The 13,418-nt window shown below is 41.5% G+C and overlaps 2 protein-coding genes across 3 annotated transcripts in view; both read right to left on the reverse strand.

Annotated features, from left to right (window-relative positions):
* Window positions 1-443: 443 nt before the first annotated feature.
* Window positions 444-6,126, reverse strand: LOC311359620 (mitochondrial glutamate carrier 1-like). Of its 2 annotated transcripts, none has more exons than XM_084479671.1 (9): window positions 6,020-6,126; window positions 3,290-3,415; window positions 3,137-3,192; window positions 2,792-2,882; window positions 2,523-2,641; window positions 2,225-2,411; window positions 1,961-2,118; window positions 1,797-1,872; window positions 444-1,676 (listed from the first exon to the last, which is right to left on the reverse strand). In XM_084479671.1, exons 2-9 carry the CDS (start codon window positions 3,376-3,378, stop codon window positions 1,517-1,519), a joined length of 936 nt encoding a protein of 311 aa, XP_084335797.1. In that variant the 5' UTR covers window positions 3,379-3,415; window positions 6,020-6,126; the 3' UTR covers window positions 444-1,516. The 2 variants fall into 2 exon arrangements, with proteins under 2 accessions (XP_084335797.1, XP_084335796.1); XM_084479670.1 differs by lacking the exon at window positions 6,020-6,126 and adding an exon at window positions 4,094-4,191.
* Window positions 6,127-6,525: 399 nt separating this feature from the next.
* The window catches only part of LOC311359785 (follitropin subunit beta-like), a gene marked incomplete at both ends in the record, with an annotated part of 8,204 nt that continues 1,311 nt past the window's right edge, over window positions 6,526-13,418 (reverse strand). The window contains 2 exons of the mRNA XM_084479824.1: window positions 6,526-6,783; window positions 7,133-7,245. Of these exons, the coding sequence (XP_084335950.1) occupies window positions 6,526-6,783; window positions 7,133-7,245 (371 nt within the window). The remainder of the gene's footprint in view (window positions 6,784-7,132; window positions 7,246-13,418) is intronic.

Genomic DNA, 13,418 nt, shown 5'->3' on the forward strand with positions numbered 1-13,418 from the left:
GGAATCTGAGTTGAGACAGATTCACCAAATTCTAAGTGTGAACCAAGATATATGTTATGTTTAAATAAAGTAAACATCTAGGGAGAAATAAACTAACTGATGAAGTTATTCAACTCCACTCCTTCAATCATTCATTGAACATGTCTACTTTTCTTAATTTGAGCCTGTGAGACAGCTGCTCCCCACAGCTAGGCTAATATGACACAAGCTAGGGTTACTCCCCCCTGCAGAATGTGCACTTGATCTACCGGTACCTCCCCTACACTGAGGTGCACCGTTGGTACTTCAGCGGATAGGAAGTGCAACCTTTTCTGAACTTGCATCATACTTTTTGCCTGAAGCGCAACACAGACAAGCCTTCAAGACACAACCAGTTGCTTAGCCTCCACCTAATTCTGACGCAAACTTTCTCTTTTATGACAGACTGAGATAGACACAAAATAGTTCATTCCAGTTGAAAAGTTTATTCTGCCATTCAAGCCAGTTTAGACAGTGGAGCAAAAACCCCAAAATCCTATGGTTGAAAAATGTAAATCAAAGTCTTTGCCAGTTATATAAAGACCAATGCTTAAGACCAATGCTTAGGATGTATAATATCACATCATCGAGCAGAACCCTCTAACTGTGTTCCGGTAATTGGAATAAACAAATACTGACTAACTGAATAAATGTTTACTTAACCCTCCATAGCAAAACAGGTCCAAAAAAGTAGGTCCCTAGAAATGACCATGTTTCCCCACCATTCTTTGCATGAATTGTGAATATTCTCTGAATAATTCTCAAGGTTTTCAAGTATGTTCTAACAAAATTCAACACTATAGGGTCCAGTTTGGTCAAAAAATCATACTAGTCCGTTATTACCGCTATATAGACAATACACCTTCTTCTGACTTTTCCTAACTGAGAATTTTTTGTTTTGTCAAGTATTCATACTGTATAAAAAAGCCAACTATGTACAAATAAATGATAGGATACATTGATAGCCAGGTGCAGCACATACAGTAACCCTTTAAAACAGGATTGGGGATTTAAGAGCTTTTTTGCCACCCCTGCTTTTATTTAGTAATAACAACCCATTGCATACTTCCTCCATCTTTCCATTAACACCCCACCTTGTAGTGGTGACTAAATTAGAATTTGCTCGAAGACTACACAGGAAGGCATTACACCGCAGGGGTAATAGATATGGATTATATTTGCAGTAAGGAGCTAAAGAGTGCACCGCAAGCCACAGTTCATTCAACCTGACAACAAGGAACATTTGGGAAAAGCTGGACAATCCAATCCCTCATTGAGGGAAAACTGTGTAAATAAGGAATTAACAATGATTCATTCCTTACAATAAGCTCACCAAGCAAATGAAACTTGCAAAAGGCAAGTTCCTGCAAAACTAAGGGCTAAACATGCCGTGTGCTGCTACAGGAGCACGGGTTTGAAGCCATTTTAACCTGAAATGCATAGCCGTTGCATAGCTGCCTGCCAACCTGCCGAGGAGGTAGAGAAGAAAGGGGCGTGCTCACGAAGAGCAGATGCTCTGAGGTGTGTACCCCAGCAGGAACTCTCCCACCCCGACAAAGTAGACCACCTGGGCTATGCCGAAGAGAGGGGCGATGACTAGCGCCCGGCAGCTGGCCCCCTTCAGGAAGGCCCCGGGGCCCTCCTTCCTCATGATTTTTCTGCCAGGAAAGGAGAGTTCAGATTGGTTCAGCGACAGACAATAAGAACATTGTATGAAACCGTGCGTCTTGTTGTTTTTCGTCTGTATTCTCTGGAGAGTATATATAACGGTGTATTACCTGATGCAGTCCACTACTCCATTGTAGGTCTCTTCGTTTGCTCCTTTCTTGAGGGACTGGAGCCTCGTCTTGACCACTGCACAACAACGCAACATAGAGGTTAGTTGAAGACAAACTATATATGCAGTATATCAATCTCAGCCAATTTTTTGCGCAACCCCTACCATCGCACGGGCTGACAGTCACGGCAGCGATGGAGCCGGCTAAGCATCCAGACACAAACGACCAATAGAACGGCACGGCGGGGTCTTCAGGCGAGTGGCGTCCGAGCTGGTGCAGATGGGCGAAGAGCGGGAAGTACACCATCGAGAACGGCATGTCCCTGGAAAAAGGCGGCAAGCACAGCTGAGACGTAATTCAAAGTTCTGATCGCAAATTTTTTTCTCCCTTGAAACCAGAGCGGCGCCCACTCAACAGATCCCTCTCACCTCATCAGAGTGGCCCCCAGGCCTCTGTAGAGGCCCGGGACACCCTTGGTCCTGAGCAGCTCCCTGGTGATCTGCACGGCAGACACTCGGACCACGTTGGGCGCCGGGATGGTGTTGTAGGAGCGGCTGAGCACCGCTCCGAGCTTCAGAGCAGGCACCATGCTGGGCATCACTCTCTGCTGCGCCGCTGAGGCACAACACGGTAATCCTTATTTAGTGATAATAGTATTGGGAATACAGATAACAAAAAATAGATTGTTTCTGTCATTGTTTCTTTGCAGTGGTTGAGTAAGCTCACCTAGCCTGCCAGCATCCTGCAATTGGATCTTAAGCATTTCCATAGGAGTGGTGATGATGACCTGGCACATTCCTGCACCACAGCCAGACAGCATCTCCTTCAGCACTGTTAGCCTGCCACTAAACGCATTAGAATGCAAGAGGATAGAAAAACAAAAGGTTGTGGGTTAGCGTAGCAAGGGAAATGGGAAGAAAACTGTGTGTGTGTGTGTGTGTGTACGTGTGCGTGTGTGTGAAGCAGTCCTTTTTTGTTTGTTTGGATGTACTTACCCATCTTTGCTTAATTGGTGGCGGAAAAAGTCATTAGCAGCAAGTTTGATGGCCTTCTCAGGGGTGACCAGCGTGAGGTTCACGGCAGCTCCTGAAAACAACAACAACAGCTTGAAGCATTTGCAAAAGTGGAACCAAATAATAATTCAATTGTATAAAATATAGCAAACGAAAGAAAAATTAGCAGATTGAATGTTTAATTTGGCCAACATTTAAATGTATTCAATGATTATTAAATTATTATTAAATATATGTAGCAATTATAAATATAAGCTACGTAATTGACACGATTATTATGTCAGACGGGTGGCAGATTAAATGTAAAGCCTGAATACACAAGCCTACCTCTGTACATGCCAAAGTACCCTTCAGATTTCACCGTCTTTATCAGGCAGTCCAACCTTAACAACAAAACAAAACACAGACTCATATTCACTCCGCAGCCAAACATTACACGGGTACTTTTCCACTTCCCAAGGAAGCCTGTTGGTCTCTTACATGTTTCTGTAGACCTGCTGGCCACTGCGCTGGTTCTGCAGGCGTGTCTTGGCCAGGTCAATCGGGAACACACAGGTGACCCCCACCATTCCTGCAATGCCTCCATTGATCAGCTTGGCTGGGAGGCTGTGGGTGAACACACACACACACACACACACATTAATAATCAATGTGTCCAAAACATTGCATCAGGAGCAGTACTGTGGTCTGTGTATGTGTGTGTGTGTGTGTGTGTGTGTGTGTGTGTGTGTGTGTGTGTGTGTGTGTGTGTGTGTGTGTGTGTGTGTGTGTGTGTGTGTGTGTGTGTGAGAGTGAGTGTGAGAGTGAGTGAGTGAGTGAGTGAGTGAGTGAGTGAGTGAGTGAGTGAGTGAGTGAGTGAGTGAGTGAGTGAGTGAGTGAGTGACATGTTTTCACACCAACATAAAAGGAAAATAACAAGAATGGACACAAAAACAAAACAAAAATCGTTTAAGTTTATTATATTGTAATATAATAATTTATAATATTATGCAGTTAAATCTTTAATGATATTCCAGTATTACTACGTGATGTTTGGTCAGTGTAGGCCAGTGATATATGGCAAAAACTGCGTCCAGGAATCTGGGCTGCTAATAATAACTAATCACAGGATCAGACCATCTCAGTATACGTGTCGTGGTGACTTTATCTACTATAATAATAGACACATGACAAAAACACATAAAACACCAAAGCAATTAATGATTTCAATGGGAATTTATCGAGCCGATATTGGTCATTCATTGATCATTGCAGCAGTTTTGTGTAGTGTAAGGTGCGCTCTACCTGATCTGTTGATGCTGGGCCATTGTTTCTGTTAAAAGTTATAATTTGTCGAATGGCGGAGGCAGGTGGGAAAGCACACCGAGAGTCCCTGTGAGACACTGAGCAAGGCGAGATTACAGCGGGACAGGGGCTTATATATAGGCAAGCACAGCCTTGCAGTTTGAGTGGCAGAAATCTCCACCCACAATTACGCCACGCCAGCAAATAACATTTGAGACGGACGGGGAGTTCTGGATGTTGCACCGAGAGCAGTGGCGGTTTAAGGCACGGGCGAAGCGGGCAACATTACAGCAGCATTACCCCCTCAACAACTCCGCCAGCCCGTAATTCAGTCTATACTTATTGCAATTTATGAAACGTAATTTTAATCCTTTGTAGTATTGTTCTTTCGGGCTAGGTATGACTCGGAGAGTGGTTCAAAGCTTGGTTATTCAGAGATACAAGTTAAACGAGTTAGCACATGGGGGTGGGCCATGAAGCAGATCCCTATTTCCTATCCAAGTAAATATTCAGTTGATATTGGTAATGGGAGGGATGGTGAATAAGCCACGCCTACAGGTAATTAAAAATACAGGTAATACAGGTATTTACCCAGGTAAACCTTCGGTCTGTCTTGGCCTGGGCGGAATTGCAAAGAGGCCAATCTTGTAGGGTCTGACTTATCTCAAACCCATAAAACTGTATATGGTGTTGTGTTGACCACTCTGTGTAGAAAAAGGTGTAGAAGATATTCAGGACTGGTGTTACATCACAATGCCAACCATGTCGCATATAGACGTGTTACGCGGCACTGCAGACGCATCGTGCAAGTACACAGACATATTTGCATTATATATTTCACTCACTTGTCCTAAACGAAGTGTGCAGGTATTTCTAATTTGGAAAATATTTGGGGGAAAAAAGCAGTATAGCGGTAGCCAGCATGAGAGGTATGCTGTTTTGAGATCCCTGCTGCCATCGTTAGCTAAAATGTATCTTAAATTTGGTGTGTTACATGGCGTGTCAATGCAACTCATGAGTACTAACAAAGTCCAATTCAACTATTCAATCTCTTTAAATGAGAACGAAACTCTAACAACAAGGTTAAATACCTTTGCATATTGCGTTACCGCTTCACCAGCTGATTAAGCGTTGGTGAGACGCACCGGTGTGGACAGGCTTATTGAAACTGATTTGAAGGCGTTTACAGCACTGGCCCAGAAGGAATAAAATAGGACTTTAAAAAAGCGGGGTAAGGTGGCTTGATTCCGCTTTCATGTAGGAAGTGAAACGCATGGCTGGTCTGTAACATGGACCTATAAAGGTCTGTAGGTCTACTTGTGAAACGTCATCAGTCGCAGCCCAAGTAGTGTCGCATTCAACAGTCTGCATATAGAATTGTATGACAAAAGTATATTTTGTTGATGTTTTGTTGGTTCTTTTGAATTGTTATTGTTAATTGTATTTAATTAATTATCTAATTGTAGATTATCTTTGTAAAGGCTCAAAATATATGCAGCTTGGTGCTTCAGATCTCTGGCGCCCCCTTTTCTTAGGGGGGTGCGGGACCCCAGGTTTGGAATGACTGAATTAGACCACAGAAACAGACTAGAAACCAAACCAAACAATGCCAGTACAAAAATGTATTCAGCTTGCCAAATGCTTTAATGAAAATACAAAAGTTGAACTGAAAAATGTATGCATGTAATTTTACGCATATTTTTGTCATTTGTCATTAATAGAAAAGCAGTATAATACAATATCTATGCAGTCTATGCGTGCTGTTAATAAATGCTGCAGGCTATTACTTGGATATTGTTTCAACATGAATACAAAAACATGATTAAAAAATGGGTTATAACAACATAACATATCACAGGGGTGTGTGTCCATTACACGCCTACCCAATATCTGGACAGGAAAAGGTCAAAAGTAATATTCACATACCCATCTCTAAGTTGGAAACACTCTTTAGTTTTATATCCTCAAAGTCCGAAACGCCGTCACCTCAGAGTGTAGGGTCATGAATTAAAGGTTTATTCCGGTCTACTGCACTACTTCTCGCTGCTGGTAAACCATCGCTGTAATATGACTGTATGGTAGGACTAATGGTCACAGCTTGGCCACTTGAGTGTACAGTAGGCTAATTGGTCACCCGCATCCAGGCGGGAAAATTGACTCCACTCATTAATTCAGCTTGAAGTAATAGAAGGAAATCAATGGACTGAATTGTGTGAGATTGCATTGATATCTTGGAAATTCATTTTCTGAGGTTAAATGCACATCGTGATACCCACGAATAACATCATTAGAAGTTACTGATATCTGTCACAATAAAATATAATAGTGACACCATAAGAACAATGAATGCAAAACATTACCCAAACAGTGTCTTAGTTTAGTAGAGTTGTTTCTTAATCCAAAAAGTGTTTTTAAACTTGTAACAAATATATCTAGTCAGAGTCGTTACCCTTCCTCTTGTTGCGAGTCTTGCGGCACTGGTTCAATGGATATCGGCTTTTTCGGACACAGTGGTGTGTGCGCCTGTCACAGCTTCTACATTGGCAGCGGTGGAACTCTGGGTAATAAATGACCGGGTTGACGTTCTGAGGGCAGCCCACCAGCCTCGCAGTCCGATACACCAGAGAGCCTGGCATACAGCCGCGTTGAATCAAGAAGTTTTTACCCACTCGCCCTCTGAAGTTGGTGTCCTGGAATTGATACCATTGGATTATTGCAAAAAAAGGTTTTGTGTTGTACTCATGTATTGTCATGTACACAATGAGGCCAAATCCTCAAATTCAAATAAGAAGTAAACCAATCAAAATGATTTGAGACTCAATATGGGTCAACAGTAAAATATTTCCAGTCTGAAGTTGGTATACATCACATCAGTAGTGCTGTATTACATTTTATTCAGCTAAGGTTTTCATAGGTTTAAAGACAAGTTCACTTTGTGTCATCCTCTGCAAAACATTATTAACTCATTAACTATAATGACTATATCATTACTATAGATATTAATAAATAGCACATTCCAACATAATAAACGTTCTTTACCTGTGTGTAACAATAGCCACTGCAGATAGTAGTATTTATGAGGACACACTGTTCACACTCATTCTTCTCAATCATTAGAGTATAGTTCTTCAGTGTGCATCCACATGCAGTGTCTGCAATTAACACGCAAAGCAACACACATACAAACAAGGACATACTGGACAAGTAGACACGGTCCATACATTAGCAGACACACACACAAAAGACTTCTGTTGTTGTCCGTTGGTTGTCTGCAGATGTTCCCTCTGTGAGGAAGAAAAACAGAAAAGTCACATTGAAAAATGTTCAGCTCATATCTAACGTTAAGTTTGCAACACTGTTAGAAAATAAAAGTTCCATCATTGTATGGCTTCACTATAATAACATATTTCACCAAGCCCAAAACAAAAAGTGTCCATCCTTTCAACTGTTATGTCCTTCAATCCTGTGCACCCATCTATTAGCCTGTATGTGCCACTGCTCACCTCTGCTCCTCTCCTCTTCTCTCCTCCTCTGCAGGGATACGACTTAACAAGGGGACTTGTTCATCTTCTTTTATGGAAGACCTATCCACCTGATACCCTGGATGCCGTATTCGCTACACTTCCGTGTGTAACGGATAGGACAAGGCTTTTAGTCCATCAACAATAACAAAGTTACACAACTACAGCCCTCCTGACCCTTCCATACATTCATGTGAGGTTAAGACAATTGAACATGTGCACATCTGTGATGATAAGACCAAAGGCTTTATGGGTCATCAATTTTGGGGAATCTGATATACTAAATGCTGAACATAGTGAAAGGCATTTCTTGATACATGTATTTAAATTACCTTTCATTTAATTATATACAATACAATTATTACAATACATTTACATGTATAGGCTATTTAGCTTATGTGTCCCTGTAGTTACATTTGAATTTAACTTTAACTGACATATAACTAAGAATTTTTCTTTACACTAGTTTTATGAATAATTCTGAAATGTGGGATTAGCGTGGAAGCAGGAGGTGTTCTCGGGGACCAAATACGAATCTCCATAACACAATACAGTGAGTGATGACACACTGTGAACATGTAAGGAGCATCCATGCCCATGCTATCGGGGCAGATCCCTACCAAATGAACTCTGTCATCTTAGGTAATAAGGACAGGAGAGGTCAGGACACACATGGTGCAGTCCCACCTGAGTGGACAAGTTATCCTGATATAAGCCATTAATGCTACCATGATTATCTTCTGTGCCTTATCACTGGAGTGGCCATGTGCCTTACCTCACAGCTCGTGTCGTGTCACCGTTATTACCAAAAAGCACACAGCTTTGGACAGATGTCAAGCATCATTGTTGTAGATCTGCCCCGTCCTTGTCCGGTATATTTGAAAATGCATATTTTTTTTCCCGTTTAGTTTTACTTTAGGCTCATGTGTTACCTTAAACTAGTTAACTTTTTATTTTGTGCAAACACAAATATCTGTGTCTTCCCTTAGCCTGTCCTGATTTTTGACAAGATCATAATAGTAGCAGTAAGTAGCGCTTTTTGAGTGTAATTTGTAAGTGTAATGTTATCCTGGTGTTCATCTTTTATACTGACTGTGTCAAGTTTCTCACGGTGGGATTTCATTGGCTTTGGTGTTGAAAACGTATGTGTGTGTGTCAATCAACATTGTTGTGAAACAGTCTCTGTTTGAAATTATATTGTGGCGGGGGATACCACAGTATCAGCAGCCTTGCTTATTGCTGATCATTTCCTACACATTTGGACTCAAAGCTGTTGTCCAATTTAGGCCTACCTTTGAGATGATGGTAATTATAATGCATCTCAAATAATTTCTTTATCAACATATTTGTTCAATAGTTGTGTGTGAATTATAGCCTACATTACTTTTGCTGTAGTAAAAATATTTGATTTTTTTTTTTATGTTATTATATTATTAACTCAATTATCTGTAGGCCTTGTAGTCCATTTACTGCCACTCTAATAACAAATCAAATTAATTCACAAATTATACTCTCACTTTAAATGCAAATATTTTGAAATTTGGATAAAGATTTGTGTAGTTCCACCCAAATAAATGAATACATGAATGAATCGATAATTGTATTTCAAACATTAAATAGGCTACCCAATAGAATGAACTTTGAGGGAAATAATCATGTTGTAGTCTTGTATATTTGAGGATTTAATCGGGACTAGGGCAGCGCCAGGCACGGTTAAGATATCGTATTTTCCTTGCACTTCAGTTCAACCTTTGCTTCTCCCTTACGACTGTTTGGTTTATAGGTGATGCTTGTGGCTTTAACTCCAGGTGGCCTCATGCCCCAGAACCAATGAGAACCCATACACGTATTCGACAAGTAGGCTACTCTATAAGTGGGTCAAATAGAAACCGAGACCTCTTCCTGTTTGACAGACCGGGTTGTGGCCTGGCCATACCCCCAGGTCAGGAAAACGCTACCTACACCAATAGTTAAATTTGGATTTGTGACGGAGGGCTGTTTAGTCGGCCGTAACGTTAGACAACGGAAGGTGAACATTTTGTGTCAGACATGAAAAAACATTTTTTTTAATTTTAAAAAAATATTAAATATTTGACGAAAAATACAACATGCATCCCATGGGACTACTCACATCCACTGAATTTAACTAGGGATTTTTAGATTTTTTCAGAAAATGGTTCGCCATTTCAGCCTCGGCTGAATATAACAACATAAACCGAAAGGGTTTTTAAATAAGGCTACTTTTAACCAAAAATAAAGAATAGATTTTTCAAATGTATTGTGAATAAAAGTGGGAGGAGAGTAGTCTGAATTGGGTTCTGGAGCGGTGCTCCACCTCATCCATCGCACTCATTCGCCAGCCGTGGGTGATTCCAAGGCAGTGTGTACACATCCGCTAGTGGCGCTGAGAATTAACACCATCTAGCTTCTCCTGTGAGAACAACACACTATGGCCCAATGTTTCTGTGCACCCACTCACCAGGATCAGGTGACACCCTGCTAGGGCAACGATTGGCTCATGTCTCAGACCTTCCCCGAGGTGATTGGTCGAGTGACTAGCACTCTGCATGTAACCTCTACAATGAGCTTCCTCCCACAGAAGAGAGCACGGCCAGCGTGTGACTATATACCCTCCCCAAAGTCAATACCCTTTAACTTATGGTGCATTTTTTGGTTTTCCTTTTTTAATACAAGTATTGTATGACGTATTGATTCACATATGTATCGCTGCTGATATTTTTAGTTTTCAACCTATAGTATCTAAAATAGTATCGGTATTACGCAAACGTGAAGCATGCTGGGAATAATGATTACGGACATTTGGCTCTTTTCACTTTACCGTTTTTCATTTATTAGTTGTTCGTTTGTAATGCATTACCAAGTGAGTAAATGTTTGCAGAATTTCTTATGTTAGCAAATAATATCTTTCAACTTCCACGGATTGAAGGGAAAATAATTACATTACAATAGGACTATAAAATGGCGATAATCTTAAAACAATAATTTTCCCCAAAGGCAATGACATAAAACGGCTACATTTCCAGTGTACGCGAAGAAAGCAAAAACATTTTGAAGCTTCAGCCTCGAATCGACCACCAGATGGCAGAAAGACTCCGCCTGAAGTCAAATCAAGGCTCGAGATCACGAACCAATGGATATCACGGACAGTATCTAGTGTTGCTCCCTGGGCGGCCGCATCCCCATCCAACGATATTCGACAACAACAAGCTATTAAATATTCACAAGGGTGGTGAAGAGGGATTGATGTCACTTGACACGAAAAGTGAACATAGCAGTATGTGCCCGAAATTACGTTAAAAGTAAGTGACAAGTTAGAAGCCAAATGCCCACACAATTTATACAACAACATGGAAACTCATTCCAAAATGAAGAGCTGCACAACCCTGCAAGACCCATTTCCGTTTCTATTCTATACAGTCTCTTTCCGTTGGTGCAAATAATCTGTGTTCTTGGTAGGCCTATAAATTGCCAAGAGCCAAGGTTCTCTTAAACACTTGGAAAACAGCGAGCGCACAGAGATGGAGACAGGAAGTATACCAGTGAAAGAACAGAAGGGCATAGCATGTGGGGCCGTCACTGCTATCCATCATCACCGTGATGAAAAACACAGCAAGTGTATTAAGGCTCTTGGAGGAGGGCGCGCGTTCGTCAATCTTTCCATTTTTGACTCGAACAGCTGATTTTCCGCCCACCACGTTCCGGGTCTACAGAGTTCAGGGGATGGTGGGCTATTTGAGGGTGACCTTGGACACCTGATGAGGTAGAGGAAGCGACATGACGTACATCATCATTTAAGTGGCGCATCATTAAGACTTTAAGGAATCCGGAGAGATCCGGTTCGGCTTCCTCCGGTTCACCTTCTGTTCTCTTATCTTCGGTTTTTCGTTCACTCTCATGGTCCTGAAAGAGCAACACAAGACAACTGAAAGATCAGATCAATCAATTTATAAATTTCATACTGCTTATACACACACACACACATACACATTCACACACTCGTGAGCACTCACGGGCATAGACTCACTCACACACACACACACACACACACACACACACCGTAAAAAGTGAGATCTGACATCAATAAATTAGCATAAACATTTTGACAGTGTTAGTTAGTACACTTGCCTGTTTGCCTTTGCATCCCAGGTGTGCAGATGTCTGCATGGCTTTCTTCCTCTAATTGGTGACCCCGGTCTCCTGCGGCTATGGCCTGAGACAGCAGCAGAACAATCAGACAGATAACCCAACAGGACAGGAATAGAAACAACCACAGTGCCAGAACACACGGCCTTCTGCCTTTAACAAATACCAAGTCTCTCCATGTTTCAGTGGCTTGGGCAATTAACAAAGTGGCCAACACTTCAGAGTTTAGACAAGAGACTTCAAAAACAAGTGCTACCTTTGCTGATTCCTGTTTACCTGACTCTTTGTCCAAAAGTCGGAAAATCTGAGCACAATTAAGATGTAGTTAAGATAAAGATATATGGATGGAAAATGCAAATTAAGTTCTTCCAGTTTCTTTTGTATGATCTAAATTTTCTAAACGTTTTTTTTTCCCGCTCCAAGTTAAAGTCAATGAGGCATTGCCCGGCCTACATTTCAATGCAAATATAGCTCAACAAATTTAGGCCAACTCGCGACTGCTTCATTACGCATGTGAGATTAAATCTCCCAATAGGACAGCATGATTGATTTAAGACAATTTAAAAAGTGGCATATTGTGTGGATGGTCTGGCAGAAATGATCCTCAGGTAGGCAGTGTTTCAGTTTATGTTATAGAATTCCACAACAGCTTAACTTGGCAGGTCTGGAAATCCTTCTTGTATCTTCCTATGTAACAAGTGGCAGTGAGCTTTAACAATTGCATTATTGTCTGGGTTGAATCAAGGGTTTGAAAGTGACACCAAAAATAGAAGAGTCTAACCAAATCAGCTCTCTTCATGTCTCTCCTCTTCCTGTCGCCCCCTTTTTCTTTTCGCTCTCTCACCATTGCATCCTCCAAAGGGGAGGGCCCAAATGACAACCTGCTGCTTACCATGCTGCTAACAGTGAGGATATAAGCATGACTGGCCTGGAGTCCAAAATTAGAAACAAAGAGCAGAGGGGATGCAAGAAGGGGGGGGGGGGGGACAAATATATTAACAACAAGAATAAATGGCAAAATAATTAATAAGTGGATGAAAAAATAAACAAACAGGACATAAATTGAAGTGTTGCTATGAAGGCAAACTGATGAAGGAGAGGGTGAAGTGGGAATGGGCGGAAAAGATGAGAGGATAGGGAGGAACAAGGGAACGACGGAGGCAATGAGGGAGGGTGAGCTTCCGACAAAAGGAAGTGGGAGATGTTCCAGAAAGACACATACTGGTGTGCATGTATCTTTGTTTGTGTGTGTGTGTGCGTGTGCGTGTGCGTGTGCGTGTGTTTGTGTGTGTGTGTGTGTGTGTGTGTACGTGAGTGTATCTGTGCGTGTGTGTGAACATGTTGGCACTAGTATTTAATGAGCTCAAACAGTTGATATTCACACCCACTAATAGTATTATATTATTTGGCAGATTTGAACTATACAGGGAAAGGGTACGCCGCATTCCTATTGAGGATTGAATCCTAAATTAAGCGTGCAAAGAGTATATTTGCATGCAAATCCATGAAACGACCTTGTGCAGTATGGTGTACACACAATAATTCCTTGGTATTTCAACAGCTAGAACATGGATGGGCACCAAGGTACCTACTTATGATTAATCCAAACATATCATAAAACATATAATGGGCACACACAA

The sequence above is a fragment of the Micromesistius poutassou genome (assembly GCF_964030765.1).
Source record: "Micromesistius poutassou genome assembly, chromosome: 15".
In the NCBI taxonomy this organism is placed as follows: Eukaryota; Metazoa; Chordata; class Actinopteri; order Gadiformes; family Gadidae; genus Micromesistius; species Micromesistius poutassou.

Coding starts and splice junctions, on each gene's coding strand:
- LOC311359620 (XM_084479670.1), bottom strand. CDS start 4,116: ATGGCCCAGCATCAACAGATCAG. Junction 2,642..2,791: donor CACCAATTAAGCAAAGATGG/GTAAGTACATCC, acceptor TAATGCGTTTAG/TGGCAGGCTAACAGTGCTGA. Junction 1,677..1,796: donor GGAGTAGTGGACTGCATCAG/GTAATACACCGT, acceptor CTTTCCTGGCAG/AAAAATCATGAGGAAGGAGG.